The 27641-nt window shown below is 42.6% G+C and overlaps 2 protein-coding genes across 5 annotated transcripts in view; both read right to left on the bottom strand.

Annotated features, from left to right (window-relative positions):
* Positions 1 to 4489, bottom strand: part of KIAA1549L (KIAA1549 like) — a 269578-nt gene extending 265089 nt beyond the window's left edge. For 2 of the 4 annotated variants that reach the window (XM_043580901.1, XM_043580903.1), the window contains exon 1: positions 3663 to 4482. In XM_043580901.1, coding sequence (XP_043436836.1) covers positions 3663 to 3909 — 247 coding nt within the window. In that variant the 5' untranslated portion in view covers positions 3910 to 4482. Of the gene's footprint in view, positions 1 to 3662 lie in introns of all 4 variants that reach the window. The other 2 variants (XM_043580905.1, XM_043580904.1) reach the window with 2 other exon arrangements.
* A 19161-nt stretch (positions 4490 to 23650) lies between these two features.
* Positions 23651 to 27641, bottom strand: part of HIPK3 (homeodomain interacting protein kinase 3) — a 93174-nt gene continuing 89183 nt past the window's right edge. The window contains 1 exon segment of the mRNA XM_043580900.1: positions 23651 to 27634. Coding sequence (XP_043436835.1) covers positions 27158 to 27634 — 477 coding nt within the window. The 3' untranslated portion in view covers positions 23651 to 27157.

Below are 27641 nucleotides of genomic sequence, written 5' to 3'. Positions count from 1 at the left end.
TCTCTCTCTCTCTCTCTCTCTCTCTCTCTCAAAAATAAACATTTTAAAAAAATTTTTTAATGAAAAGTACAAATATAATGCAATTATATCCCATCTTAACCCTCTCTTGACCCACTTCCTCTCTTACTCTGCTTTCCTTGATAGACAAAACTTCAAAAGAGCTGTCTTTTGGGGGAGGGGGCCAAGATGGCATAACAGCATGGAAGTTTTCTTTTTGGGTTTTGTTTTGTTTTGTTTTCTTTGCATCTCTCCTCGCTGAAATGCACCCAGATCAACACCAAACCATCCTGCACACCTAGAAAACTGATTTGAGGATTAACACAACAATCTGCACAACCTGAACCACAGATCTCAGCAGGTCTGTGGCGTGGAGAGGTGAACTTGGGGAGAGAGAAGCCACAGAGGGCAGGGAGCTGTTAAGAGTTGTCTTTCTTACAATCTCTGATTTATCCTCTTCCTTTCTCTCTTGAACCCACCGCAGTAAGACCTTCACCCCCTCTACTCTGAGGGCACCAAACACGTCCACATCTCCAAATACCATCATTCATTGCTAGTCCTCATCTAACCTTTCTCAGTCTCTTTTGCTGGTCCCTCTTCTCCCGTACTCCCAAATGCTGCAGTTTTCCAGGCCTCATTGCTCAGGTCACTCCTCTTCTCTATACTTACTCTCTAGGTTTCTCATCCAATCCCATGCTAATGGCTTCCAAATTTATATCTGCCATTTTAGAAGAACACCTAGCATTCACTGAGCATTTACTATGTATACCAACTACTGTTTTAAATGCTTCAGATGTATTAACTCATTCGATCCTCATTAACTCACTGAGGTTAGAGCTATTATCCCCATTTTACAGATCAGAGAACTGAGGCCCAGAGAGGCAAGGTCCCATGAAGGAATGAGCACTGCACCTGCACCCAATTGGCACACAGGATCGGTAATTAAGAAGGTTGGGAAGTCAAGTCTGAACTTTACCATCCTGCCTGGAGCCCCTGAGGGCAGAAGAGGATAGAGGGTGCCAGCGCTCACTGCTCTAAAGAAACTTCTTTCCCACATCCATCTTCCATATCCAAGACAGAAGTTACGGCCTGGGAGCAAGGGCTCCATCGAGATGGAGGTTAGGAGAGAGAGTCTGAGGGAGGACACCGGGGGGGCAACAGCCTTTCCTTTTACAGGACAAAGAGAGGGAGCCCTGATTCCTCAGGAATTTTAAAGCAAAAGCACTTGGGTGGAATGGGTGGAGATAGGCTGGAAACACACTGCTGGGCCCCCAGAACACAAAGAACCTGAACAACTGCCATGGCATTTTCCTGAAACAAATCTATTTACCCATTTTTCAACCTGGGTAAATGTCTGCCTTAGCCTTGCCTAGAAAACAAGGAACAGCAATGCCTTGACTGTAGCAAACTATCACTTTTAATAGCCTCTTAATGTCATAGGTCTGGCTTCTCAAGCAACTCGGCATCAGACACATTTGGCAGTGAGCAGCAGCACCAAACTGCAGCAGGTACCACTCCTGTTGTTGGAAGGTACCCCAACCAAGTTGTTGGAAATCAAAGGTCCCAGAAAAGCGCCATCCATTCTCCCGCCTCCCTCCAAACACTGCTTCCTGACACAAACCCCTTGGGATGCCTGGAGTTAGTCCCAGCACTCACCCACCGTGCAGTGAAGCTGCCTCAACTGGAATCCAGAGAACAAATGAAGGCAGATAAGAGGCAGGACAGGGAGCCAGTGTTCAAGTCTCCCACTGAGAGAGAGACAAGTCATGGCACTGAATCAGTGGCAAACCCACAGGAACCCACGGAGCCCGGTGGTAGACTCTGGATCCACAGGTGATCTGGACCACGGGAAATTAGTCATCAAGGGTGACAGCAGAAAGGGCACCCAAAAAGCACAAAGGAAACAAGTCACTCCAATGAGAGAGGGAAAGACAGAGGGCTTTGGGGAACATCAATTTTAATGATTTTTACCATCATTTTAGTCAAAGTACCTTTCCTAACTATCCCCATGATCAGCACACTAAAAGAGAAAAGAAAATGACATCAGGGCTGAAATGAAAAGATATGGATCAAAAGTTCCCTAAGTCAGGCTCTGGCAGTCTGAAAGAAGAGCCAAGTAAAGCCACAGAGGTTCAGAAGGGTCAATGTACAAAGGTCGGAAGGGAGAAGAGAAATTCAAAACCTATCAGAGGAAATCATGTGACATCAGGCTGAAGGAGAACAATACCTAAAATCCAAATTTCACACATTACAGATGGTTGAACGGTTTTTGCTATATGCACTCAAATGAACAACATCCAGGAATTCACATCTCATAAACAGTTTACAAAACTACCAAAGATCTGATTTATTTTAAATAAAAACTCAAAGTGTGTTTCTGATCCAAGGAATACTAGGGTATTTGCATGTGTCTAACTCAGGACTTACCTTTTAACCATTATACCAAATACATATCACTGAAAACTGCTAGAGGCATAAAATCTGGGGGCTAAAATTCTTCAAAGGCTTTTCTTGGGTCTCAGGCACACATCCAAAGATTACCAAACTTTGTCACCACTATAATCATAACACAAAAATTCCTGGACAGTATCTTGCAAACATAGATGCTTCATGTCAGGGACCCTTTAAGTGAATCAAAAGGGGGGTGGGGGGCTTTGAATTAAGCAGCTGAAGACAAGCAATATTTTAAACCTGAAACTCTCTTATCTAAATCCTTCAAATTCCTTCATAATTAGGAAATTTAATCTAATTTGGAGGGAGGAGTATGCTGAGAAAAAAGCAGTCTTCATTAGTCCTTGCTAAAAAGGACATAACTACAGGACCACATTAGCTGAAGTGAGAGCTATATTCCTTGATAAATTAAATGTACCAAGAGCACAGAATTTCATCGCAAACAGAAGCTTGACCTTTCCAAGTGCCATAGTAATCATTCTTATTTCACAGACAATTCCTGACTGCACAATAAGTTTGGAAGCACATTAGCAGAATAATCCCCCCCCCCCCCCCGCAAAGAGTTACAAAAGATTTCTCAAAATCGTCCAAGGAATTACAGAGATCTATTTCTTGGGGGTTCTTGGGAGTCTAAGAGACAAGCGTGATTATTTTTAACTATCCTCCTGCAAACAGTGGGTTATATACTTGATCAGTGCCTGGATCCCTTTGCAAGATGCAAGCAATTATTTTAGGTACCTCTATCCCAAAAGAAAACGGGTCTCCTGTCAACATGTAGGGGGAAACGCTATTGGGAAGCCGACACGGGAATTGCCTAAAACTCTCTGGCCATTTCATGCAGTTAAAACAAAGTGGACACCCGACAGGGAGCCCAAAATACAGTGGATGTCTCCACCCTGAAATGTGTCCTACTAAAACACCATGTCTTTATCTAAATGAAGCGTGCCTGTGGGACCACTAGGAAGGATCTGCAACTTGTCCAGAAAGAAGATGCGAATGCACCTCTTTTTACTTCCCCGCCCAACGGTGCCTTCCCCGGAGACAGATTTCTGACAGTTCTCCCGCTGTTGCAGCAGCAAAGGGCGGAGAAAATCCTAGCGCCGGTGCTGCAAAGACCTCTCCATCCACCACCACCCCGTCAGGTGCCGGCCCCGACGGGCGGCCCGGCTCCTCCAGAAACCTCCACAGGGGCAAAGCAGTCGCCAAGTGCTTACCCGGGTCGGCCAGGCAGTGGTCGGGGAGGGCCGCCAGCAGCAGGAGTCCCAGCAGCAGCGGCGGCAGCGGCGGCGGCGACGGCGGCGGCGGCGCATCCTGGGACGCGGCGGCCCGGAGCCCGGGCGCCGGCCCGGAGCTCCTCACGCCCCGGCCGCCGGCGGCTCCCCCGCCCGCCCGGCCCCTGCGCCTCCGCGCCGCCTGCCCAGCTTCCCTGCGGCCCTGGGGCTTCGCCTCCTGCCGAGCCATGGGGACGCTTCACACATCCAGGCCGCTGCCTCGCTCCGCACCGCGCCGGGGAGCCCAGCCTTCGGCGCCCCGGTCCTCACCGGGCATCTCCGGCCATGGCCCGGGCGCCGGAGGGCGGGGGCGCCGGGAGGCGCGACTTGCTCGCTCGTCCTGCCGCGCCCGGGGCGGGCTCCGCGGAGCCGCGGCTTCACCCGCTCAGGGCCCGGGGCCTCATGGAGCCGCGGCGGGAGCCGGCCGGGGTTCCCACGGTGCCTGTCGCCCCGCGCCGGCGCGCCCGGGTTGCGAGGGTGGGACGGGCGCCGCCCGGGGCCCCCACTCCCGGGGTCGGCTCCCGCGGGATGAGGGGGCGAGGCTGCGAGGAGCGGGCACTGGCGGCCGCGGGGCGCGCTCGGGACCCTCCCTCCCGCCGCCGGCTGCTGCCTCTCCGCCCCGCTCCCCGCGCTGGCTCCGGCTTGGGTTCCAGGTCCGGCCCCGGCTCCCGGGCCGAGAGTGTTACTGCAGCTCAGAGCGGCGCCTCATTGACAAAGAAAGCACGTAGCTACCGGAGCGGGCGAGGGAGGCGAGGCAGGCGCGCGCGCGCATCCCCGCGCGGAGCCACCGCGCGCCCCCCGCTCCCGCGCACCCCGCTGGCCCGGGCCCGAAGAGGGACCCCTCGCGGCCGTTCCCGCGCGCCGAGGTCCAGACGTGGGTGTGGAGGCGGCGGAGGACTTCCTTCTCTTCTCCCTCTTTTCCCTGCCAGTCTCCCGTCTAGAGGAGGGGAGATCGCCAGGAGGGGTCGTCTGGCCCCAAAAAGAAGGTAGATGGTCATGGTCAACGTACTGAAGAGGCCAGTAAGCTCCTCAGCCTGAATTTGGAAAGCCCTTTGCAGATAGGTGGGCGCGCTTTGTGCTGTTTGTTCACTAGTTCTCTGAAGGGGCGGCAGACACCTGCATGCCCCGTTTACCCCCGAGGACCTGAAGCGACTATGGCCTAGTTGCAATAACACGCTGGACTAAAACATAGTATAAATATTTATTGCAGCCATACTACGTGCAAAGCAGTGCACATAGCGGAACGTCTTCCCATAAAAGCCTTCCTGCAGTCACTATCCAGCGGAACAAAAGGCGTCCGAGTCAGCTGAATTGGCCTCCTTGCTTTTCCCCTTGCCGAGCTAGATGACCTTAAGCAAATTACCTCGTTCATCGGTGCTTCATACGTCCCTCAGCCAATAAATATTTATTCAGAGGCCACTGCCTGCCAGCTACTGTGTTAGGCGCTGGGGATGTAAGTGGTGAGCAAAAAACACACGTCCCTGACCTCATGAAGCTCAAACTCTATGCATTCGACAATACTTACTGACTGCCTGTTAAGTGTCAGGCACTGTTCTAGACACTGAGGGCAACAGCCACAAACAAAATCTCCGCCCTCCTATGACATTCTAGTGAAAGTAACTGGCAATAAGCAAGTAAGTGATAGATGCTATGGAGAAAAATCAGTATAAAAGAATGAAAAACAGGGGCGCCTGGGTGGCTCAGTCTGATAATCCGACTTCAGCTCAGGTCATGATCTCACGGTTCACGGTTGGTGGGTTCAAGCCCCAGGACCAGCTCTGCACTGACAGCTCAGAACCTGGAGTCTGCGCCGGATTCTGTGTCTCCCTGTCTCCCTCTCTCTCTCTCTCTCTCTCTCTCTGCCCCTCCCCCTGCTTGTGCTCTCACCCTCTCTGTCTCTCAAAAATAAACTTAAAAAAAAAAAATGAAAAACAGGAAGGGAGTATTGCAGTGTTAAATAGGGTGAAGGAAGGCCTCACTGAGAAAGTGATATTTAAGCAAAGAGCTGAAGGTGGTGAGGGAATAAGCCTCACAGGGAGAACATTCCAGATAAAAGGACAGCAAGAGCCAAAACACAGAAGCAGAGCGTGCCTGGTGTGCTCAAAGCACAGCAAGCCAGCTAGTGGGTGTGGAAAAGTGTTATATCTCACTTATTGTGCACCAGTAGGATAGAAATAACACCATATTTCATCTAAGACACATTTTCCCACATACTAACTTCTCAGAAGTCAGATGTGTTTCATACTGCATCTAAGGTTTGCTGAAACACAGTAATACCGTCTTCGGGTCATTATTATTTAAGATAGCTGTTCATTTAAGTGAGTTCTGCTGTTTTTAAGAAACTTGCAGTCTGGTTGACCCAAGAAAACAACTCAGAGAACGAGTTCGAGACACGAATGAGGAAGCCAGTCCATGGCCATGATTCAAGCAACATCACAAGGCAGGGGAAATAATGGTCCCAGCAGCAAGTGGTGACACCAGGGAGAGGTGGCAGGGCATTGCTGGCCTAAGGTAGAAAAGATCCAGAAGGGGAGAGGCTGTGAGGCAAGAGACAAGATCAAACCACAGCTGGGCTCTCTATGAGCATTCAGAGAGAGACAGGAGGATTTGGGGGGCAAATTCCATGGGGTCGAGAGATAGCAAATGTGTATCTCAAAAGCATATCCTCTACTGGGATTTTCCCTTCAATTATTATTTGCCAGCCTTAGACAAGATATAAATCACATTTCTGTGATATTGTTAGACGGGTTTGGTTGAATTTCTCTGCCAGATGAGGCTGGTGTCCAGAGCAGAAAGGATCCTTGCCCTGAGGAAGCCTGTAGTCTACTGAGAGGGGCAGAGGTCACTTTAGGGAGCCTTCATTCTAGGGAACCTTCACTTTAGGGAGATGTGGAGAGTATCCGGTGGCAGAGGCATGCGCAGCTTGCCCATCATCACGGGAATGTGGGTGAGGGATGGCTATTTATGCCTGGATCAGGAGGGAAGGTGAAAGAAGGCAACATTTACAGTTTTGCCAGGCCCGGCAAATGGCAAGGTGCAAAGGTGGGAACACGTGTACAACGTTTTCAGAGGAAGAGTGAAGTATCTGGTGAGGGCCGCCCAGAGGGCAGGTGAAGTATCTGGTGAGGGCCGCTCCGGCGTTAAGGCAGGAGATCCACACTGGCACAGATGTGGAGAGGTTGAGTTCGTACCCTATCCTCATCCAGCAGGAACAACTGAGGGTAAGTTTTCTGCTGGTGCAGGAAGCTTGATGAGATCCCAGTCCTCGACTGATGATCAGTCCGTGCACAGACTCTGAAACTTGACTTCTTAGATATTTAAATTCAAGTTCTGCCATATACTAGCTGTATAACTTTGGACAAATCACACTTGTCTATAACACTGGAAATGATGAGAACCTACCTCATTGGGTTGTTTTAAGGATTGAATTGATACATATCAAGCATTTAAAAATATACTTGACACACAGCGTTCAGTCTTATATAATAATTGCATTCCTGCTGAACCATAATCCCTTTTGTTAACTTTAGTCTGTTAAAACTGAGGCTCTGGGATTTTCCCTATGTGTGATTATTGCTACACAGCATTAGAAGTCTGTTTCTTTTGGGGGACCTGGGTGACTTGGTCGGTTAATCCTCTGACCAGCTCAAGTCATGATCTCACAGTTTGTGAGTTCAAGCCCCACATTGGGCTCTGTGCTGACAGCTCAAAGCCTGGAGCCTGCTTCAGATTCTGTCTCCCTCTCTCTCTGCCACTCCTCCACTTGAACTCTCTCTCTCTCTCTCAAAAATAAACATTTAAAAAACTTTTTAAGAAAATAGACCGTATTTCACTGCACCAATTGGTTTCAAGTTGCCCCACTATTCTGTGTACCAGTAAGAAGGAAAACAATGCTGCCAATTAAACAGTAACCATGTTTTAAAAAAAAAAAAAAAAAGTCTGTGTCTTTTTACGAAGGAAATTGCTAGGCCAGTGGCAAAGGTCAATCTCCAGGCAGTGGTTTCTAGCTCTCAACTGAAATTTCCAGACATTGCCTTACAGGGGAGATACCTGGGCCTCTGTTTCGTTCTTTTTGCAATAAGCAGATCTCCCTGCTCTAGCCCTAATCTCTATTACTGACAGTCCTTGCTTGTACAAAGCCCAAGTCTACACTGAAGTCTTTCTTTTGTGTGCCCAGGACTATGCTAAGGTCCTGTGGTTCCTACAGGGTGCAGTGCCCCTGCCCCACTGTTACTGTGCTTAGAGTCAAGGGAGGGAGACACACACTTATGCCACACATGGCAAGTGCTGCCAGACATGGTGAAGAGTTCTGAGTGGAGCATTGCTGGCAAGGGGAAGTATGGGTCACCTGCCATATTCAGGAACTAAAACGTGTCTTTACAAACCATGAGGGCCTAAAGTGCCATGGTATATATTTCAGACATCTTAGATTACTTTAAGGGCGGGGGTGGGGGGGCAGAAATTTAAAATGCAATTCTCAACATGGTATCTGGTTTTCCCTGCTTTCGGCACCCTTGAGAAAACATAACAGGGTTGTATGAAATGGAGCATTTACCAGCCCCCGCCTGCATCTCACTGTCTGGTCCTAGATGCTCATGGTGGGGGTCCCTGCAGACAAGAACTGCCCTGGAGGGCAAGGAGATGTGGTTGAATTAATGCTGAGGGCAGTAGGGAGCTGTGAGAATTTTCAAGCAGAGTGAGCGATCAGATGTGTGTTTGGGAAGATCACTCTTCACCTCACAGAATAGACTAGAAGAGGGATTCGAGAGCGGTGTGAGGAGGCCAACTAAAAGGCCATTGCAGAATGGTAGGTCATCTTGTTTCCCTTTCCCTCATCTCTCAACCTGCTTTTCTGAAAGAGGCTTTCACATCCCGCTCCAGGTGCCAGCACGACAGGCCCAGCAGGGCAGTGCCCGCACCCACGAGGGCCAGCTCTGAGCGGCCAGGTGGGCGAGGCTGATCTCAGACCTAGAGTAGCCTCGCAACTCAGTGCTTCATTTGCACCGGTCTCCTGTCGATGACAAGTCAATGTCCCAGGTTCTGGCTAATTATTCTCCATATCCTCCAGTGGGAGAATGCAGTTTTTAACCGTGAAGGGATAATTTGTCTTGTTAATATTTCTGGTGCTCCTGGGGCTCATCTAATTGCCGAGCGGGGATATGGTCCAGGCTCTGGCACTACGGGACTAGCTCATTTTTACCGCATCTCTTTGCCTTCAAGCTCCAGCTTCGCTGTGTGAAGCCCTTTTCTCAGGCCCTGTAGGGTGGCAACTAGGACTGACCATGGAAAATCTCAGTGATTTACAACCTGGGTTCCAGTCCTCATCTACCACCTAATAACCGGTGACCCTTAGGGGAAAAAAAGTAAAAGTCAGTCTCCCTCCTTCAGAAAACTGGAGCTGTCTACCCAAGATATCAAGGCTATCTACCCAAGATAAATAAAAACATATGCCCACACAAATACTTGAACATAAATATTTGTATCAGCATTATTCGCAAGAGCCAAAATGTGGAAACAACCCAAATTTCCAACAGCTGGTCGGTGGATAAACAAAATGTGCGATACTGGCATAGTATTCAGCAATAAACAGGCACGAAGTTCGGCCACATGCTGAGACACAGATGAACCTGGAGAGTATTATGCTAAGTGAAAGAAGCCAGTGACATATCATATGCAAGAAGGCCACATATCATATGATTCCATTCATACAAAATGTCCAGAGAAGGCAAACTCAAAGAGACAGAAAGTAGAATCGTGGTTCCCCGGGGCTGGGGGAGTAAAAATGAGGACTGACAGGGGGCACAACGTTTCTTTTTATGCTGATAAAAATGTTCTAAGTTAGACCGTGGTTATGGATATATAACTCTGTAAATACACTAAGCATCACTTAAGTGAGTACTTAAAACTAGTGAGTTTTATGTTATGTACATCATCTCTCAATAAAGGTTTTAAAAAAAACAATCTGGCACCAAGTGCTCAAGAAATCTTTGATGTTATTGTTATGTAAAGTGTTTTTCTTAAGCACGTAAGGGATATTTATATTTAAAATTTCAGTTTAGGGGCGCCTGCGTGGGTCAGTCGGTTAAGCATCTGACTTCAGGTCAGGTCATTATCTTGCAGTTCCCGAGTTCGAGCCCCGCGTCAGGCTCTATGCTGACAGTTCAGAGCCTGGAGTCTGCTTCGGATTCTGTGTCTTGCTCTCTCTCTCTCTCTCAAAAATAAAAACATTAAAATTTCATTTTAGATATCTATCACTTTTTGTAAAAAAGAAAACCCACAAAGACTCAACAAAATTAGACCACAAAATTTGCATTGTTCGTTGTAGTACTATTGGTAATAAAAGAACAAATGTTTGCGCCTCTTAATTGGAAGATCCTTCTCGTATTTGATTTGGAAAGATGAGCAAAGTGTGACCCTTCGCTTTACTTCTTCCCCTTCTGGTTTTGAAAGGCAGTTTCGCCAAGCTTAACGCAAGAATATCTGACTGTTTAGCAGAGAGCTATTGTCGCAATCTCTGGACGGTTTCCAGGGATGTGTTATTACTGAGTTTCATCTTTCCAGAATGGGCAAAACACGGTCCAGTCTTTGTTATGATTTTATAATAAATGTGTTCTTTTTAAAAAAAAAATTTGGACATGATATGAATAAAGGTATGTAGGTACATATCATATAGATGACCTTTATTTTGGAAAATGTTGCCCTGCTCTACCCCACTTTTAGGAGGTGTGCATGGATGCAATACATGGAAATGGGACCTTCTGGCACTGCTGGTCACAGGACTTTGTTGTCCTTGCACTGAAGGGCCAGATTTTCAGGAGCCAAGGATATCCACACCAAGTAAATAGGACAGGACGTAGAGGAGTGAGCGGAGACAATCCACTCTGGCTCTTGGAGCAGCAGCGTTTCATAGGAAGAGAAAAAAAGGATCAATCCTGTATTTTCTGACCATATAAAAGCTTCTTTTTGTAATAAAGTAAAAAAGCTGTCCTCAAAAAAAAATAATTAAAAAATAAAGATCTATCATTTTTGAAAGGTCTGTAAGAAACGTAATATAAACAACGCACTCTATCATAGATTTAGCCCACTAGCAATAAATGCCAACCCTCCCCACCAATCAATGCCCCTTTTTGTTTGACAAAAACAACTTTATTCTATTATGAAGTCCAATCAAATGCATCTTTAGACCAGATGAAACCATCATTCCTTTAGAGGCAAAATGCACCATGATTAAAGTATCTTCCATTCTTAAGTACCTGTTATATGCCTGAGAGTAGACTTTTTTTTTTTTTTGTATATTAACCCAGTCCGATCTATCATTTCTTCACAATGTCCAATTGAAGCCATTTTAATCTTTACTGTTTCAATTATCATAAACCTTTATTAAGCATCTACTACGTGCCCAACGCTGTGCTCACTGGGGCTATGGAGATGAGTAAGACAAAACCCATGTCCTCAAGGGCCTCAGGATGCAGCCATCCAGAGCTAAAACTATAAAACAATTACCTATGCCATGGGTGAAAATTACATAAGGAAGGAGAGATTAACTCTCTTTCTGAGTCTGGGGACGCTGACAGTGGAGGTAACACTTGAGGTTTGACAGAACAAGCAGATTAGATGGGGTGAGAGAGGGCATTTGAGCCACGCAAAAGTGTGGAATTACAAATCAAAGGTGCCTTCCGATATGGTAGCCAATATGGCTGTTTAGTATGAGGAGAAAAGCGATGAGAGATTCTATTGGTGAGTCAGACCACAGACATATAGAGAATTTAACATCCTCCTGGGAGATTTGGACCGTATCCTGAAAGTGATAGTCAAGATTTTAAAGCAGGCAAGCGTCCATGGGCAATTCCAGGATTTCCACGTGGGGAGCTTTCGGAAAACTGATCAAAGACTTGTCTTGAAACCGAATTTGCTAGGCAGAACTCTACTTTCATTTAGATTATGTGTTTACTTGTCCCAAGCATCCCCTCGTCACCTCCACTGCTACAATCTTAATTGGAATTGAATTTGGGTAAGACCATATGGCAAGTAATAAGAAGGTTGGTTGGAGTTGGGAGTGGGGGTGGATGGGAGGCAAGGAAGTCAGGCCAGAGCATTAGTTTAGACAAGTTCCCGAGCTGAACCAAGGTAGCACAGTGGGGCGGGTGAGGAGGAGACAGGAATGACGTTGAAGTGGGTCTGACAGAGGTGATGTGATAGGGGGAGGAAGAATTGAGGACAACTTTCAGTTTGGGGCTTGGGGTGAATGAGGATGCCATTCTCCAAGATCTGGGAATAGAGAAAAGTTTGAGGGATAAGGCAAACAAAAGCTAGAAAGGGCATCTGGGTAGAGATGCCTACGAGGCCCAAGCTTCACAAATTGTAATGGGTACGTGGATTTGTAGTCCTCGTCAAAATGAAGATTCTGATGAAATCTGAGGTCACCTGAGTCTGCTTTTCTAAAAAGCTCCTAAATGGGGCGCCTGGGTGGCTCAGTCGGTTGGGTGTCCGACTTTGGCTCGGGTCATGATCTCACGGTCCGTGAGTTCGAGCCCCGTGTTGGGCTCTGTGCTGACAGCTCGGAGCCTGGAGCCTGCTTCGGATTCTGTGTCTTCCTCTCTCTGACCCTCCCCCGTTCATGCTCTGTCTCTCTCTGTCTCAAAAATAAATAAACATTAAAAAAATTTGTTTTTAATAAACAAATAAATAAAAAGCTCCTAAGTGATGCTGATCCTGATTGACAGGCCACACTTGAAGTAACAAGACATTAGGCCATTAAATATAAGGCTCTTTGGTGGCTGTTTTCTCATGTCAATAAGTGAATTTTTAAAAAAATCAAATATCTGAGCTTTGGTAGCTTTTTGAGAAGCTATTCCTGTTTCGTCACAAGGAGAGACAGAAACCAGGTTTGTGTTTCTTCTTCACTCCCCTGTCAGATTCTACTTCCCCACCCACTGCTACGTGCCTTCCAGTATCTTTCTGTTTGGGTTCTTTTTCCCTCCCCATTGATATTGGACACGGCCATGTGACCTTTCTGGCTGATGGAATGTGACTGTAGTGACAGTGTGCCAGTTCCATTCGTGAACTTTGAGAACCACTGCAAGGTCTAACTCTGCATCTTTCCCCTCCTCCATTAGGACAGCACGTCCAATATTTACAATCCCTTCAGTCCAGATACAAAAATGAAGAAAACCCATGGACTACACGTGGCCCATAGCCAGGAGCAAAGCTGCCACCAACCTGGGACCAATATACAGTGAGAGCAAGAGATAAGGCGGTGCTGTTTGTAGCTACTGAGATTTGGAGTCGTTTGTTACTGCAGTATAATCTACCAAAAACTCACTAATAGATTATCTCAGCTGTTAACGAAAGAAATAAGGCTAGGAAGGAATTAGAAGAGCTAACATAAATGTTGCATTCTTTTAACATTATTAATATATATATATATATATATATATATCCTCTTTCTGGATATGAAGAAGATGTAGAAGAAGGCTGTAGGTTTATAGTAACCCTTGAGATTATTAGAAATAAAGTTATCGGGAGAGTTTAAAGATTATCAGCCTTGCAATGATAGCTCTGGCTATGCCATTGTTCCTGTGAGCGAACAAGTCACAGCCCTCTGGTGTTCGCATACATGAGGGAAGTGAAAGTACTGAACACCTCATGGAGTTTAATAGCGATGCACAGGATCTGGCTTGCACCAGCTTATTAGAATCAACCATTAGGGGGTCGCCTGGGTGGCTCAGTCAGTTGGGCGTCCGCCTTGGACTCGGGTCACGATCTTGCGGTCCGTGAGTTCGAGCCCCGCGTCGGGCTCTGGGCTGACGGCTCAGAGCCTGGAGCCTGCTTCAGATTCTGTGTCTCCTTCTCTCTCTGCCTCTCTCCCGCTCGCATCTCTCCTCTCTTTCTCTCTCTCTCTCTCTCTCTCTCAGAAATAAGTAAATACACTAATTATTAAAAATTGAATTGCATATAGCTACAATTAAACTGTATTAAAAACAAAGGTAATAAATACAAGCAGCCCTTACTTTACGTGATTCCAATATGCATGAATTTCAGTTACTACAGTTTAAATAACACCAGTGTGCCACCAACATGATTCAGATTTTAGTAACCATGGTATATTTGCTATGAGTGACTGCATAGCATTTGCACTTGGCTGTTGGCTCTCCAGTCCATTAATCAACATGTAAATAATGGATGTGTTTCATGATCAGTGACCGGTCATATCATGTCTTTCAAAGACTGTTGGTGATTGATCACTGCTCATCTGTTAATCAGTTCACGCAGCCAACAAAGCATGTAGTTGTGTTATCTACTTGTCTTCTCGTGACTAACCCATGTGGCATTTTACAAACATGGATAATGAAGAAAGGGAACTTCCCAACAAAGATGTTAGTGCAGCAAAGAAATGAAAATTGATAATGCTGGGAGTCAAATTTGAATCAAAGGTGAAGGGACTCGGAAGAAATGGCTGGTTGTGGGAATACAGACAGGCTGTTGTTTGAAAGACTGTACAGATAAAGCCAGAGGCACTTAGTGAAGGCAAACTCATTGACATAAATGAGCAAAGTGTTCATGACAAAAAGGACGAAGAGATCAGAGAAGAGATATTGGGGGGAAAAATTCACATTAGAAGAATTTTCAGGGATATGTCTTCACGACACTCAGAGCACAAAGGATGACATGTGAAAAGCTGATCCAAAGTTAGAAAGGAGCAGGACAATTCACCACAGTGTAGAAAAGATGCATCATAAGCTATACAATGAGAAGAATACAAGCACCATGAAGCCTTAATTCTCAATGTTTCTAATGTCTTAAATTAGTGTGCCATATAAATATTAACTTTACTATTTTTTTCATTTCCCCATATACATTTATAACCAATAGTACAAAAGTTTACTTTTATACTATTGAAGCAATTATTGAAGAAAATATTGAAGGTCATGGAAGAATTCTAGTTTTTCCCAGTGATTATTAAGACCACTTAACATGGTTTCAGCTTTCATAGTCATTTTTACGGTCCCACACTACTGTCCAAAGTGAGGACTGCTTGTTTGCAAAGCTTACCACTTCCTAATTATTTTAATACATTTTATTATTATTTGTGCTCTTGAAGTTATTTCTGTCTGTCACATCTATATGGTGGAAATACTACATAATGGCACACAAACCTACCCAACTTTATGTTCAGTGACATCATGTAAGTAGCCTGAAATTGTCTATGATGGGACCATTTACACCATGGAAACTGGAAATACTACAAACCAGACTTTGGTTTATTGCTTTGATTTTCTAGACTTAAGTGATAGAGAAAATGTTAATGCAAGTTAAAAGCGTATCATGTCTGCAGCTGCCCACTGTAAACGGCACAAAAAACTGAGAGGAGGCGTTTTCCAATATTTGAAAATTATCATCAAATTAAGCAAAGAATTCACTCATGTCATTGGCAGCAAGTTCCAAGGTCTGTCTTTGCTGTTTCACTTAGTCTTAAATGTAACAGAAAATAACAATGAACATTTAGCTCAGAACTACCTTTGTTCATCAATATATAAGCAACTTCTTTGCCAAATGACACAGTAATCAAGTATTTATTCATAGCCTGATCTTCTCAAGTTGTGATTTAATTAGAACCATGGGTTGGCTATAGATACAAAAATCTGGCAAAAGTCAACGAATGCATCCTGTGAGAATTGATTAGCTATGTGGAATATTCATTCATAAAAGTATATTTTATTATCATTTGTGTGCTGCATTCTTTATATTAATGAGGTTTATAACCAACTTACAAACTTAGGTGGGTACATATGCACGCAACACTCATATCCTGCCTCCTGCCTCAGCTAGTTGTCAAACATTCACCAGCACTGGGTTTAGAGAATGTGGTCAGGTAGAATTTCCACAATCTTTGGAGTCAAATGGGACCTTACATTTCAGCACTGTTTCTTTCTGTGTTATCTGAAGTAAATTATTAAGACTCACTAAGCCTTTTCTTTCTTCCACAAAATAAAAAAGTCTAAAAATAATTTTGGCGCAGAAAGGGCTTATTGTGAGGTCCCTCCCCTTCCAGCGGTCAAATTCTCTTAAATTTGATTTCCTTCTCTGGAGATGAAAAGATCCACACATTTTTGGGCTACATGGCAGGTCCAAATGGCAGCAGAGGAACGTATGGATGAACGCATGTCTTCCTTTGATTCCATGATAAACCAACTAGTTTGAGTAATTTAAGGATTCACTAGGACTTGGAATCCTCTCTTTTTCAAAATCTATCTATAAAAGTTAGAAACTTCTCACATTGTATTATCAATGTTCATAGGACAGAGCCAACCCTGCCCCTATTTCTGCTTTGTTATTTTCATTATAGTTATAGGACCAAACTTGAGAGAAAAATTAGGGAATGCTTTCTCCCCCTGCTGGCCATACCACAATATAGCAACATTGTAATGAAGAGGATTATTCAACGTCAAAACAGAAAGGAAACTCAAAGAATATTCCAGCAGACTGGTTACACACAAACTCTGGCCTGCAGACCACTGGTATTTAAAATGAAAAAAATTTTTAACTTTTAATTAGTTGCCAGTATTTCATCAACATTCATCTGTTTTCTCAAAACAATAAAGTTGGTACTCATTGGGTCTGCCATCGTGCATGCATTTCCCACTCCCTGTGGACAGGGCTTGACTCTCCACTGTGCCACAGTCTCCTCTCTGTCTAATTCATATACTTAGGTCATCTGCCCAACCCTCGCTGTTTTAGTTTGCACCCCTCAACTCTCGCAATTTGCCAGTGAATAAACTGAAGCCCAAACTTGTTCAAATTCTTACCACCTAATTAGCACCAAGGCAGATGATAAAATTTGAGCCTCCTAAATTCTATTCAACAAATATTTGTTGATTTCATTCATTTATTTTGCAAATGTTTTAGTGCTTACTATGGCCAAGCACACACATCATAAGTACCAAAGATACAGAGTATACAAGATAAAAATGTGTTGAGTTTAGTTAGTGGGAAAAGCAGACAAGAAATCATAAGAAATATGATGACAAAAGCAAGCATAAGAGACTTCGGTGATGAGGCAGCACAATTCCTGCTCTCACTTTATCTCCTGGTTCAAGTCAAGTCAGCATGGTGAACACAATGCAAATATTACTAAGATTTACTAAATAATGCCCTCAAACCCTACGGTCCACATTTATTCCACATTCATTGTCACAGGTGCTAACTATTGGGGAAACAGCCGTAAACACAGCATTTATTAGATGAATTTTCTTTCATGCATGCCCTCTAAAATTGTCACTCATTCTTCTCATTTATGCTGGCTTTGAATTACCATCTGCAATCAATGCACAAGGCCAGGAGGGAGTCACAATCAGGAATAGTCACAAGATAGCTAAAGGAGGTGGGCATCTCTCCTCAGAAAGAAGACTCAGATTTGAGCTTGAGTGATGGAGATACAGGATGAAACCTAAACTACGAGTAGGAACTGATCTTGGTCAGCAACACCCATGGCACCACCTATGAACAGCACTCCAAAAAAGAAAGGAATTACTTATGTGTAGGACATAAACATTATTCAGACTGGGTTGTTTGAAACCTGGGCTCTTTGGAGAAATGGCCAATTCCAGATCCAAGGCAGGAAAAATACAAGGTGAGCCCAAGACACCTTATTGGGCCAGAGAACAAGGAAACATGGAGACTGGTGCAGTGATGTCAAAGGGATTCAGCAAATTAATTTACTGAATAAAGCAAAATCCATGAATCCATAATGATGGGAGGGGGGCAGGGGGATGCAAACAAGCTAATGGAGAAAGCCAGAAAGCCTTTCTTTACAGAATGATGAATGATGCCAGGTAATGAATGTAGGAGGAATGACAGAATTGAAACCCCCAATGTAATAACTGATTCAGACAACAAACATCAATGGACGCTAAAGCCACTGAGTCACATGTTACTGATACTGCCATAGTACCAACCCACAGATAACAATGGAGAGGTGTGCTACCAACCTCTTTATCCCAGTGCCATTATTGATAATGGACAAGCTGAAATTACATGCTTCCTGACAAGATGCAATAAGGACACATCTCCTATAGTTCTTGCAAATGAACAAACATTAAAACTAATCAAGCCATTAGACTCAACTTGTACTTTATGAAAAATATATAGAGAGGAGCCAGTTATCATGAAGAAACAGTCAGACAAATTCAGAATATAGGACATTCTAGGCTAAATTCTTCAAAGATGTCATTAAAAAAAGGTAACGGACTGTTCTGAATTAAAAGTAGTCAAAGACACATGTCATAACCAAATGCAATGGGTGAATCTCGATTGGTTTCTGGAGTTGGGGGGAGAGGGGAATAGCTATAAAAGACATTCTTGAAACAATTGTGCAAATCTGAATATGGAATAAAAATTAGATGCTATAAAATTGTTAATTTTGCTGGATGTCATAAAGCTTTGTGGTTAGTTGAAAATCTGTTTTTCTGCATTTCCCAAGTATACTATAATAATGTATTAATTATTCTTATGATGGAAAAATATGAAACAGTAACATTACAGATGCATGCTTAAGTATTTAGGGGCCAATGATTGTCCACAAAAGGTTCAATTTTAAAATTACATGTAAACAAGAGACTATAGATGCTGGAGAGGATGTGGAGAAACAGGAACCCTCTTACACTCTTGGTGGGAATGCAAACTGGTGCAGCCACTCTGGAAAACAGTGTGGAGGTTCCTCAAAAAATTAAAAATAGACCTACCCTATGACCCAGCAGTAGCACTGCTAGGAATTTACCCAAGGGATACAGGAGTACTAATGCATAGGGGCAGTTGTACCCCAATGTTTATAGCAGCACTCTCAACAATAGCCAAATTATGGAAAGGGCCTAAATGTCCATCAACTGATGAATGGATAAAGAAATTGTGGTTTATATGAGTACTACGTGGCAATGAGAAGGAATGAAATATGGCCCTTTGTAGCAACGTGGATGGAACTGGAGAGTGTGATGCTAAGTGAAATAAGCCATACGGAGAAAGACAGATACCGTATGTGTTCACTCTTATGTGGATCCTGAGAAACTTAACAGGAACCCATGGGGGAAGGGAAGGAAAAAAAAAAGAGGTTAGAGTGGGAGAGAGCCAAAGCATAAGAGACTCTTAAAAACTGAGAACAAACTGAGGGCTGATGGGGGGTGGGAGGGAGGAGAGGGTGGGTGATGGGTATTGAGGAGGGCACCTGTTGGGATGAGTACTGGGTGTTGTATGGAAACCAATTTGACAATAAATTTCATATATTAAAAAAATAAAAAAGAAAAAAAATAAAATTACATGTAAGTAGAGATGAAGCTAACATGGTAAATGTTAACAACTGATGAATCCAGGTTAAGGTTATATGTGTGTTCCTTGCACTACTATTCTTTTTTTTTTTTTTCCTGTTTATATTTTCTTAAATTAAAAAACTTGCCGAAAATAGTATGAAACTTTGATGTGCTAAGAAAAAAAAAAGTGAATTCTTTGTATTCTCCTTAGTCACTGTGGAAACAAGCAATGATTAGAACACAGTTGATCACCTCTAAATTTCATGTTTTGGCATTTGAAATATTTCTGAAACTGTAAAACATGCAAGGTGCTCATATTACAAGTTGAAGTAGAAAAATCTAAAATTGCTTACATTATTCTAACTATCTGAACACTTACATTGCAATGAATTTTTTTTTAAATTTTTTTTTCAACGTTTATTTATTTTTGGGACAGAGAGAGACAGAGCATGAATGGGGGAGGGGCAGAGAGAGAGAGAGACACAGAATCGGAAACAGGCTCCAGGCTCTGAGCCATCAGCCCAGAGCCTGACGCGGGGCTCGAACTCACGGACCGCGAGATCGTGACCTGAGCTGAAGTCGGACGCTTAACCGACTGCGCCACCCAGGCGCCCCCCCCAAAATTTTTTTTTAATGTTTATTTATTTTGGACAGAGAGAAAGAGCATGAGCAGGGGAGCGGCAGAGAGAGGGAGACACAGAATCTGAAGCAGGCTCCAGGCTCAGCTGTCAGCACAGAGCCCGATGTGAGGCTCAAACTCACAGACCGAGAGATCGTGACCTGGCTGAAGTCGGACGCTTAACCGACTGCGCCACCCAGGCACCCCAATCAATGAATTTTTAAAAATCTGCTTTTTCTGCATTCCCAAGTATAATAATGTATTAGTTATTCTTGTGATGGAAAATATGAAACATTAACATCTTATTTTTTCTATTTCAAATGACCATACTTCTGGGGCGCCTGGGTGGCTCAGTCGGCTGAGTGTCCAACTTCAGCTCAGGTCATGATCTCGTGGTTCGTGGGTTCGAGCCCCACGTCAGGCTCTGTGCTCACAGCTCAGAGCCTGGAGCCTGCTGCAGATTGTGTGTCTCCCTTTTTCTCTGCTCCTCCTCTGCTCACGCTCTGTCTCTCTCTCAAAAATAAAGATAGGGGCGCCTGGGTGGCGCAGTCGGTTAAGCGTCCGACTTCAGCCAGGTCACGATCTCACGGTCTGTGAGTTCGAGCCCCGCGTCAGGCTCTGGGCTGATGGCTCGGAGCCTGGAGCCTGTTTCCAATTCTGTGTCTCCCTCTCTCTCTGCCCCTCCCCCATTCATGCTCTGTCTCTCTCTGTCCCAAAAATAAATAAATGTTGAAAAAAAAAATTAAAAAAAAAATTAAGATAAAAAAAATCAAATGACCATCCTTCTAATTAGAGAAATACAGTCTCAAGAGGATAAAATAATGCCATTAAAATAAAAAGTTGACACAAAAATTAGCATGAAATGAATCACAGACCTGACAAAACTTAAAACCATAAACCCTCTGGCAGAAACAAAGACGAAAAGTCTTTGCAACTTTAGGACAGGTAAAAACTTAAGACACAAAAGCACAAACCATAAAAGAATATACTGATAAATGGGACTTTATCAAAATTCAAAACCTTTGCTCTTGCAAACATCCTGTGAAGAAAATGAAAGGACAAGTCACAACCTGGGAGAAAACATTTGTAATACAAATGTCTTGACAAAGGACTGGTATCTATTATCTCTCATCTGAACTATTTCAACAACCTCCTCTCTGGTCTTCCAGCTTCCGCTCTGTCCCTGCACGGCTGCCTGCTTAAAATCCCCCCCAAGGCATCTCATAATGCAGGACATTAAATGCAGGCCTCCATGCCCACCCTCTAGTTCGATCTTCTAGCTTCTGTTCACAACTGCACACTTACTCTCTAGCCTCACGGGCATGTTTTGGTTTGCCCATATTAAAAGCTCATTTCTGATTGAGGACCTTTGCACTTGCTGCTGCCTCCACCAGATACCCCTTCCCTGCATAGCTGACTAGCATCCTCCTTGTCACAACCCAAATGTCATTTTCTCACTGTGGCATTCCGACATCCCCCCCCTCCAGTCACAGTATACTGTTTTCTTTATCCCACTTACTCGATTGGAACTTTTAAATCTTTCCCTCCCACAAAAGGGACGGGAGAGAGAAGCTTCTGTCTTGTCCACTGATACATGCCTAGTACATAGTGCTTGAAACATGGTAGATGCTTCATAAATATTGTTGAATGACTCTTATCTACTACATGTGAGGCACTGTGCTAAGCACTGACAAAGTTTTTTCTTTTTTTTTTTTTAATTTTTTTTTCAACGTTTATTTATTTTTGGGACAGAGAGAGACAGAGCATGAATGGGGGAGGGGCAGAGAGAGAGGGAGACACAGAATCGGAAACAGGCTCCAGGCTCTGAGCCATCAGCCCAGAGCCTGATGCGGGGCTCGAACTCACGGACCGCGAGATCGTGACCTGGCTGAAGTCGGACGCTTAACCGACTGCGCCACCCAGGCGCCCCTGACAAAGTTTTTTCTCATGTTGCTCAAAGACCTTTCTTCATCTCTTCAGAAAATATTTTTTTTTAATATCTTTTGATCCATTTTAAATGGCTGAGTACTTTTAGTACAGGTATCCCCCATTTTTTAAATGTTTGCATTACACCACTGCACCTTTCAGGCTAACCAAAAGAAATGTGAAGAGGATTTCAATTTTCACAAAGAGGCAAAAAGCAAAAACAACATTCAGCACGGTTTGTGTTGCGGTGAACGGTTCGTTATAGAGGGCATGCAGTGCGTCGCCAGCAGTGAGAGTGGCCCCACCAAGCTCTTTCCTGCGGAACTACACTCAGCACATCTCAGCATCAAGTACCCATAGCTTTGGACTCGGTCTGGAAACATTCATGCTTTAGCTCTACTTACTTCGTATATGTGTGTCCTAGGGTATCAGAAAAAAACCTAAAGAGGTTGGTTTTTGGATCCGGGAAAGCTCAGATCTTTTTCCATAAAAATTAATGGCAATTGCTTCTTTACACCATTTTGGCTTATGAAATGCTCTACTTTCAGTGGGGAAACTTGTGTTCTCAAGAAGCCCGTAACTCTACTTTCACATAAATTGCAAACTCTGGATCTCATCTCTTTGTAGGATGAGTGCCTTGGGCTAAATAGAAATCTTTACATTACTTTGAACAACTCACACCCCCAAGAATGACTAAAATGAAAGAAAAAATATATATATAATGTGTGAGGACACGAAGTAACTGGAACTCTCATATTACTGCTATTGAATGTAAATTGAACTTAACCACTTTGGAATATTGTTTGCAGTATCTGATAATGTGGAACATATGTACACCCTATGACTCAGTGCCAAACCTACATATATACCCAAAGGAAACACATACATGTGTTTTCCAAAAGATATGAACAAAAACATCATCAAATTGCTATATAAGCACACAAAAGAATACTATACAGCAATGGGAATAAAGGAGCCACTGCTATCCACGATATGGATGTATCTGACTCTTGGTTTCGGGTCAGGTCTTGGTTTCGGGTCATGATCTCCCAGTCTGTGAGTTTGAGCCCTGCATCAGGCTCCACAAGGTCAGCTTAGGATTCTCTCTCTCTCCCTCTCTCTTTGCCCCTCCCCTGCTTGCTTTCTCTCTCAAAATAAACACACTTCAAAAAAAGAAAAAAAAAAATTTTTAAATGTCAAGACAAAAAAAACCAGACACCAAAATGCATCTATGTTATATGTCAATTAAAGATTTGTTGAAAGATTGAGAATATGAGTTCTCAGTGTGCTCTGGTAGAATGCTCCCCACAAACCTCTCCTACTGATGCTCCCCCGAAATTTAATCCTTACAGTATAAGACAGTATTTGAGGACATAATGTAAAGTGGCCTACGACAACTACATTCTTTTGAAGTCTCATGTTGTACATCTTAGAAATCCATGTGAATTCCCTATTCTTCACCCACACATATTTTTAATTTTTTTTTTTTACCGTTTATTTATTTTTGAGACAGAGAGAGACAGAGCACGAACGGGGGAGGGTCAGAGAGAGAGGGAGACACAGAATCTGAAACAGGCTCCAGGCTCCGAGCGGTCAGCACAGAGCCCGACGCAGGGCTCAAACTCAAGGACCTCGAGATCGTGACCTGAGCCGAAGTCATTCGCTCAACCGACTGAGCCACCCAGGCGCCCCTCACCCACACATATTAAACAGAAATATTTCCCTCAGAAAATATTCAAAGAAATAAGATTAAAGGGAAATGGGTCATGGTTATACTGTCGGTGCGGTACTTCTGGCACACTGTCTCAGACGTCAGTTTAAAAAGAACTGGCAGAAAGTAGATTGGTTACAGTTAGACAGCCTGGCTCATGTATCAGTTTCACCACTCAGCAGTGGGGCCCTGGACAACTCCCCTAGATATTCTGAACCTATTTCTTCATTTATGTAATGGTGAAGACAATCGTACCTATTGCACGGTGGTTCTGAGAATTAAATACGATGATGTAGGTTAAATCCTGAGCACCACTAACCTTTTCCTTCCCTCCCCCGTAAAGCAGGACTGGGGTGGACAAAAAGTCAACATGCTGTTTGCTGCAATATATATATTTTAATTCAAAGTGAATCGACAGTAATACACCATAAATTCTTATTTTGACACTCACCAAAATAGTCACCTGGAAAACCCGCTTTTTGTGACAAAGTACAGAAGGCTTGGTCACATTTAAATCACTGAGAACTAGAGAGAAATACTAGCGCAAACCGTAATAGACATTACATCCATAAAAATTTTCCCAGTCCTTATTGTAATATTGCACAGTGCAATTGCTACATGGCAAACTAGTGTAGCATAGAAGTAAAAGCAAAAACAAAACCAAAGAAAGAAAGCCACAAGTCTAAAATTGTTAAACAGTTAACAGTTCAAACTTAGTAATCAAATCTGTATCATTGGGTTCATTAAAACAAATCTTCCTACACCTTGCAGTGTATGATTTAACTTTTACTTAACACAAACCAAGATTAAAATTAGTAGTAGAGATTTTAAAAAGTGAAAAGGCTTTGCTACTATAGTAACATATTTAAACACCCTGAAGGAAAAGAAAACTAAATTATCAGGGTATTGGGTAAAAACAAACAAATAATAATAAATTTGCAAGTTAAAATAGTATGCAAATATGCAACTTGGAAGTCATGCAGTGTTTTATTTAAGAAAGCAGTAAAACCAAAGAAAACTTGTCAAATGGTTTTAAAGAGGGTATACATCCAAATTCTTGTCAGTTTGTTGAATTTAGACGTTGGCAGGATTTTGAAATTTTTAATTCTTACACACATTAAAAAACCCATGATTAGAATCAGTTAAGAGCAGAGTACGTAACTGGGGGTACGCCATTACCACACCTTACTATTACATTACGAAAACATTTACTGTTTATTTAACAAGACTGTCAGAGTCTTGGAACTGAAATATAGAAAATCCGACATTTCAGGGTAGTAAACGTGGCCCTGAATGAAACTAAAACTGCGCCAGTTTTGTACCTACTGTACAAACATAAATCGATCCTTTGCACTCGGGGTTTCTGAACCATGCGCTGCCAGTGTGGATTCTGTTCCAAGAAGTGAGCAGATACCAGTGACCTGCTGGACCGTATAAATAAAATTAATAAGCTGTGGAGGGCAGCAAGTTTACTTAAATAGTGACTCCATAAATTTGCCATCTGTAAATAATCTTTTAAATTAATCTTAGGCTACTCCTCTTTTTTATGTGTAATATATATATGTATATATATTTCTATTTATATAAAATGCATAGAATTGATTACTAAAAACACTGAAACTTGTGGGGAAAATTAAGTCCTTCATTTTCAGTGTGACTAAAAATGTACTGCTGGTTTTTACTTTATGATCTAATACTGTGATTTTTAAAATCAATTTCAGGCACATTTATTTCATTGATGATTATTAAATAAAACACTGCTTGTGTTAATGGAGTAAAGAAAAGTTTATCCATTATTAGCTTATTGTCAACGCTGTATTAGAGCTGTACTAGTGGTATGCAATTCATTCATCAAAGAAATGCTGTAAATCCAAAACATTTGGAGAGTTTTTACACTCAAATGCTTTGTACTGTTTATTCCAGTAAATGCTGTAAGATTATATTCCAGATTTTTAAGGAAAAAAAGTTAAGTCAAGCCTGCAAGATACAGCTTTCTCAAGTGTCTACAATGCCAGTATGAAAATAAAAAATTAAGTTACATTGATACATCCAAGTTTTTTATATGCAGTGATGAGCACAAACATTAATAGAGATAAAATACTGATGCAAATAACACACCCCAAAATAACATATGCAATTATTTTCCATCATTTACAATACAGTAGTTACAATGACACTCCAAACAGAAAAGCAAAGTAAAAAATCAAAACCCCAACTTCTATTTCATGTAATTAGACTTATACAGAAATTAGAAGGCTAAGTAACAACTAGTTAATCACCTAATTTCACAGCTATCTGAAGTGGCAATCGTTATATAGCAGCTTATCTATGATACATTCAAGATAAATGATACAATTTATTACTTGCCCATAAGCTAAAACACAGCCTGTTTAATACCTTTCCTTAAAGTCCACCTCTATACTACAATATACTTGAGGTCTATGCAAAAAAGTAGCTACCTTTTATATAGGAAATGGATGATTAAGTCTTTGGTGCTGTAAAAGCAACTTCATTTAAACATAACCACCACCACCACCAAAAAAGAAGAAAAAAGAAAAGAAAAGAAAAGAAAAGAATAAGGGAAAAACCCAAGACACACTTCCTAGGGGAAAAAAAAAGCATGTAATTTCTGTCCCTGACGGAATGTATTAAATAAGCAAACACCACCAACAAGCAAAACAAGTACTACAATGTAAAAATATTAAAAAAAAACAAAAACAAAAAACCCTCTCACATGCATAAATGAAAGATTGCACACAAAGAACTCACATCTTTTCAAGCTTCAATAGTAAATATTCTGCTACTATTTATTAAATACTGCATGGTTTGCCCAAGCTAAGATGAAACCACATCATGAATCAATAAGCATTTTGCATTTTCTTTCATTATCTACTCAAAGTCATGCCTACTGCACCTCTAAACATTTCATTAAATCCAATTATACAGCAAACACTCCCAAAATAAACTTAGATTGTATTGCAGTTTCACTTAACAGTATATAAAATGCTGTGTTGTGACAGATATCAACTATCCATTAGATACTGAATCAATTTTTCTTAAGCACTACTAACTGCTTGCTTTTCTTGAAGCTAGATCATTCTGAAAAATCAGACAGCAGAATTCAGCTATAGCAAACATGCTGCCCTCTTAGTAAGGAAAAAACAGCTACGACCTGAAATCATACCACACAAAACCAAAAATGAACATTACTCTATCAAAAGGAAACTAAGGAGTAGATCTGAATTTAAGTGCTGCAGTCCTCAACATTTATATATAGGTAATAACATCAACAACCTCAAATATTTAAGGCACTATGTGTGGGAACGGTTTACAATGCAGCTGAGATTATTAGAACAACATTTAAGAGCAAAGTCTAGGCAACATTTTGCCCATGCAAAGACACATGCAAATGTAAAGAACAATAGCTCAATTTCTTAGGTAAGTGACCCAACATTTATACACTAAGACACAGATAATACAATTCACTTGTATGCTGTAATTCTGACATATGTGCATCTGTTGCTCTAAGTCTGTACACAGAATGGCTTCCCAAATGTGGATGTGTCTTGCACTAGTTAGAAGGCAATTTTATAAAAAATAGCAGGAGCAAAACTGGACTTCTGCTCCCATAAGTCACCTGTCTAGAGTTACTACATAAGAAGATAACATGACCAAAGACAAGTTATACCAAATGTGCAAAACACATTAAAAGTGAGTTTTGTTTTTTTTTTTTAAAGCTCAAAGTTGTTTAAATTGCACCCAAGTCTACATGATTCAAAAATAATTTTCTTGTGCCATGGCTAATATTTATTAAATACCATGTTTTTATTTTTAATCAAATGTTTATATCATTGAGCTTCCTCAATATACTCTTTTGGAGTTTTCACATATATGGATACTGGCTGAGTTTTGTTGGACTCAATGGAAATCCAGTATATGCAGGTGATGCTGCAATGTAAGAATGTGGTGGGAAGATTGGTTTGTACTGAGTCTGATGAATGGTTGGGGATGGTAACAGGCGGGGATTTATGCCCACTGGGACTTGGTGAACTATGCCACTGGGATGAGAGATACTGTAAGTTGGATGCTGTAACATAGGTCTTGAGGTACATGGAGAGGCTAAGAGGTGGGCCACCGGTGCAGCACTACTGAGGGTAGCTGATGATGGGTATGGAAGTAGAGTAGGCTGTCCTCCAAGATGTGCATTTCCAGCCAGATGGGCATGCACGGCTGTGTGATTGGGACTTCCATGAGAAAGAGTGAATGGATTACTGGTAACGCTAGTGGGGATATAAGCTTGCTGTCTTCGATGTCCGAAGTTTCCATTCCACTCCTGATGCCCAGATCCAAAGTGCTGAACCTATTCA

The sequence above is a fragment of the Prionailurus bengalensis genome, chromosome D1, assembly GCF_016509475.1.
Source record: "Prionailurus bengalensis isolate Pbe53 chromosome D1, Fcat_Pben_1.1_paternal_pri, whole genome shotgun sequence".
Classification (NCBI taxonomy): Eukaryota; Metazoa; Chordata; class Mammalia; order Carnivora; family Felidae; genus Prionailurus; species Prionailurus bengalensis.
Note: the sequence above shows the minus strand (reverse complement) of the source record. Positions and strands in the feature narration are given on the sequence as shown.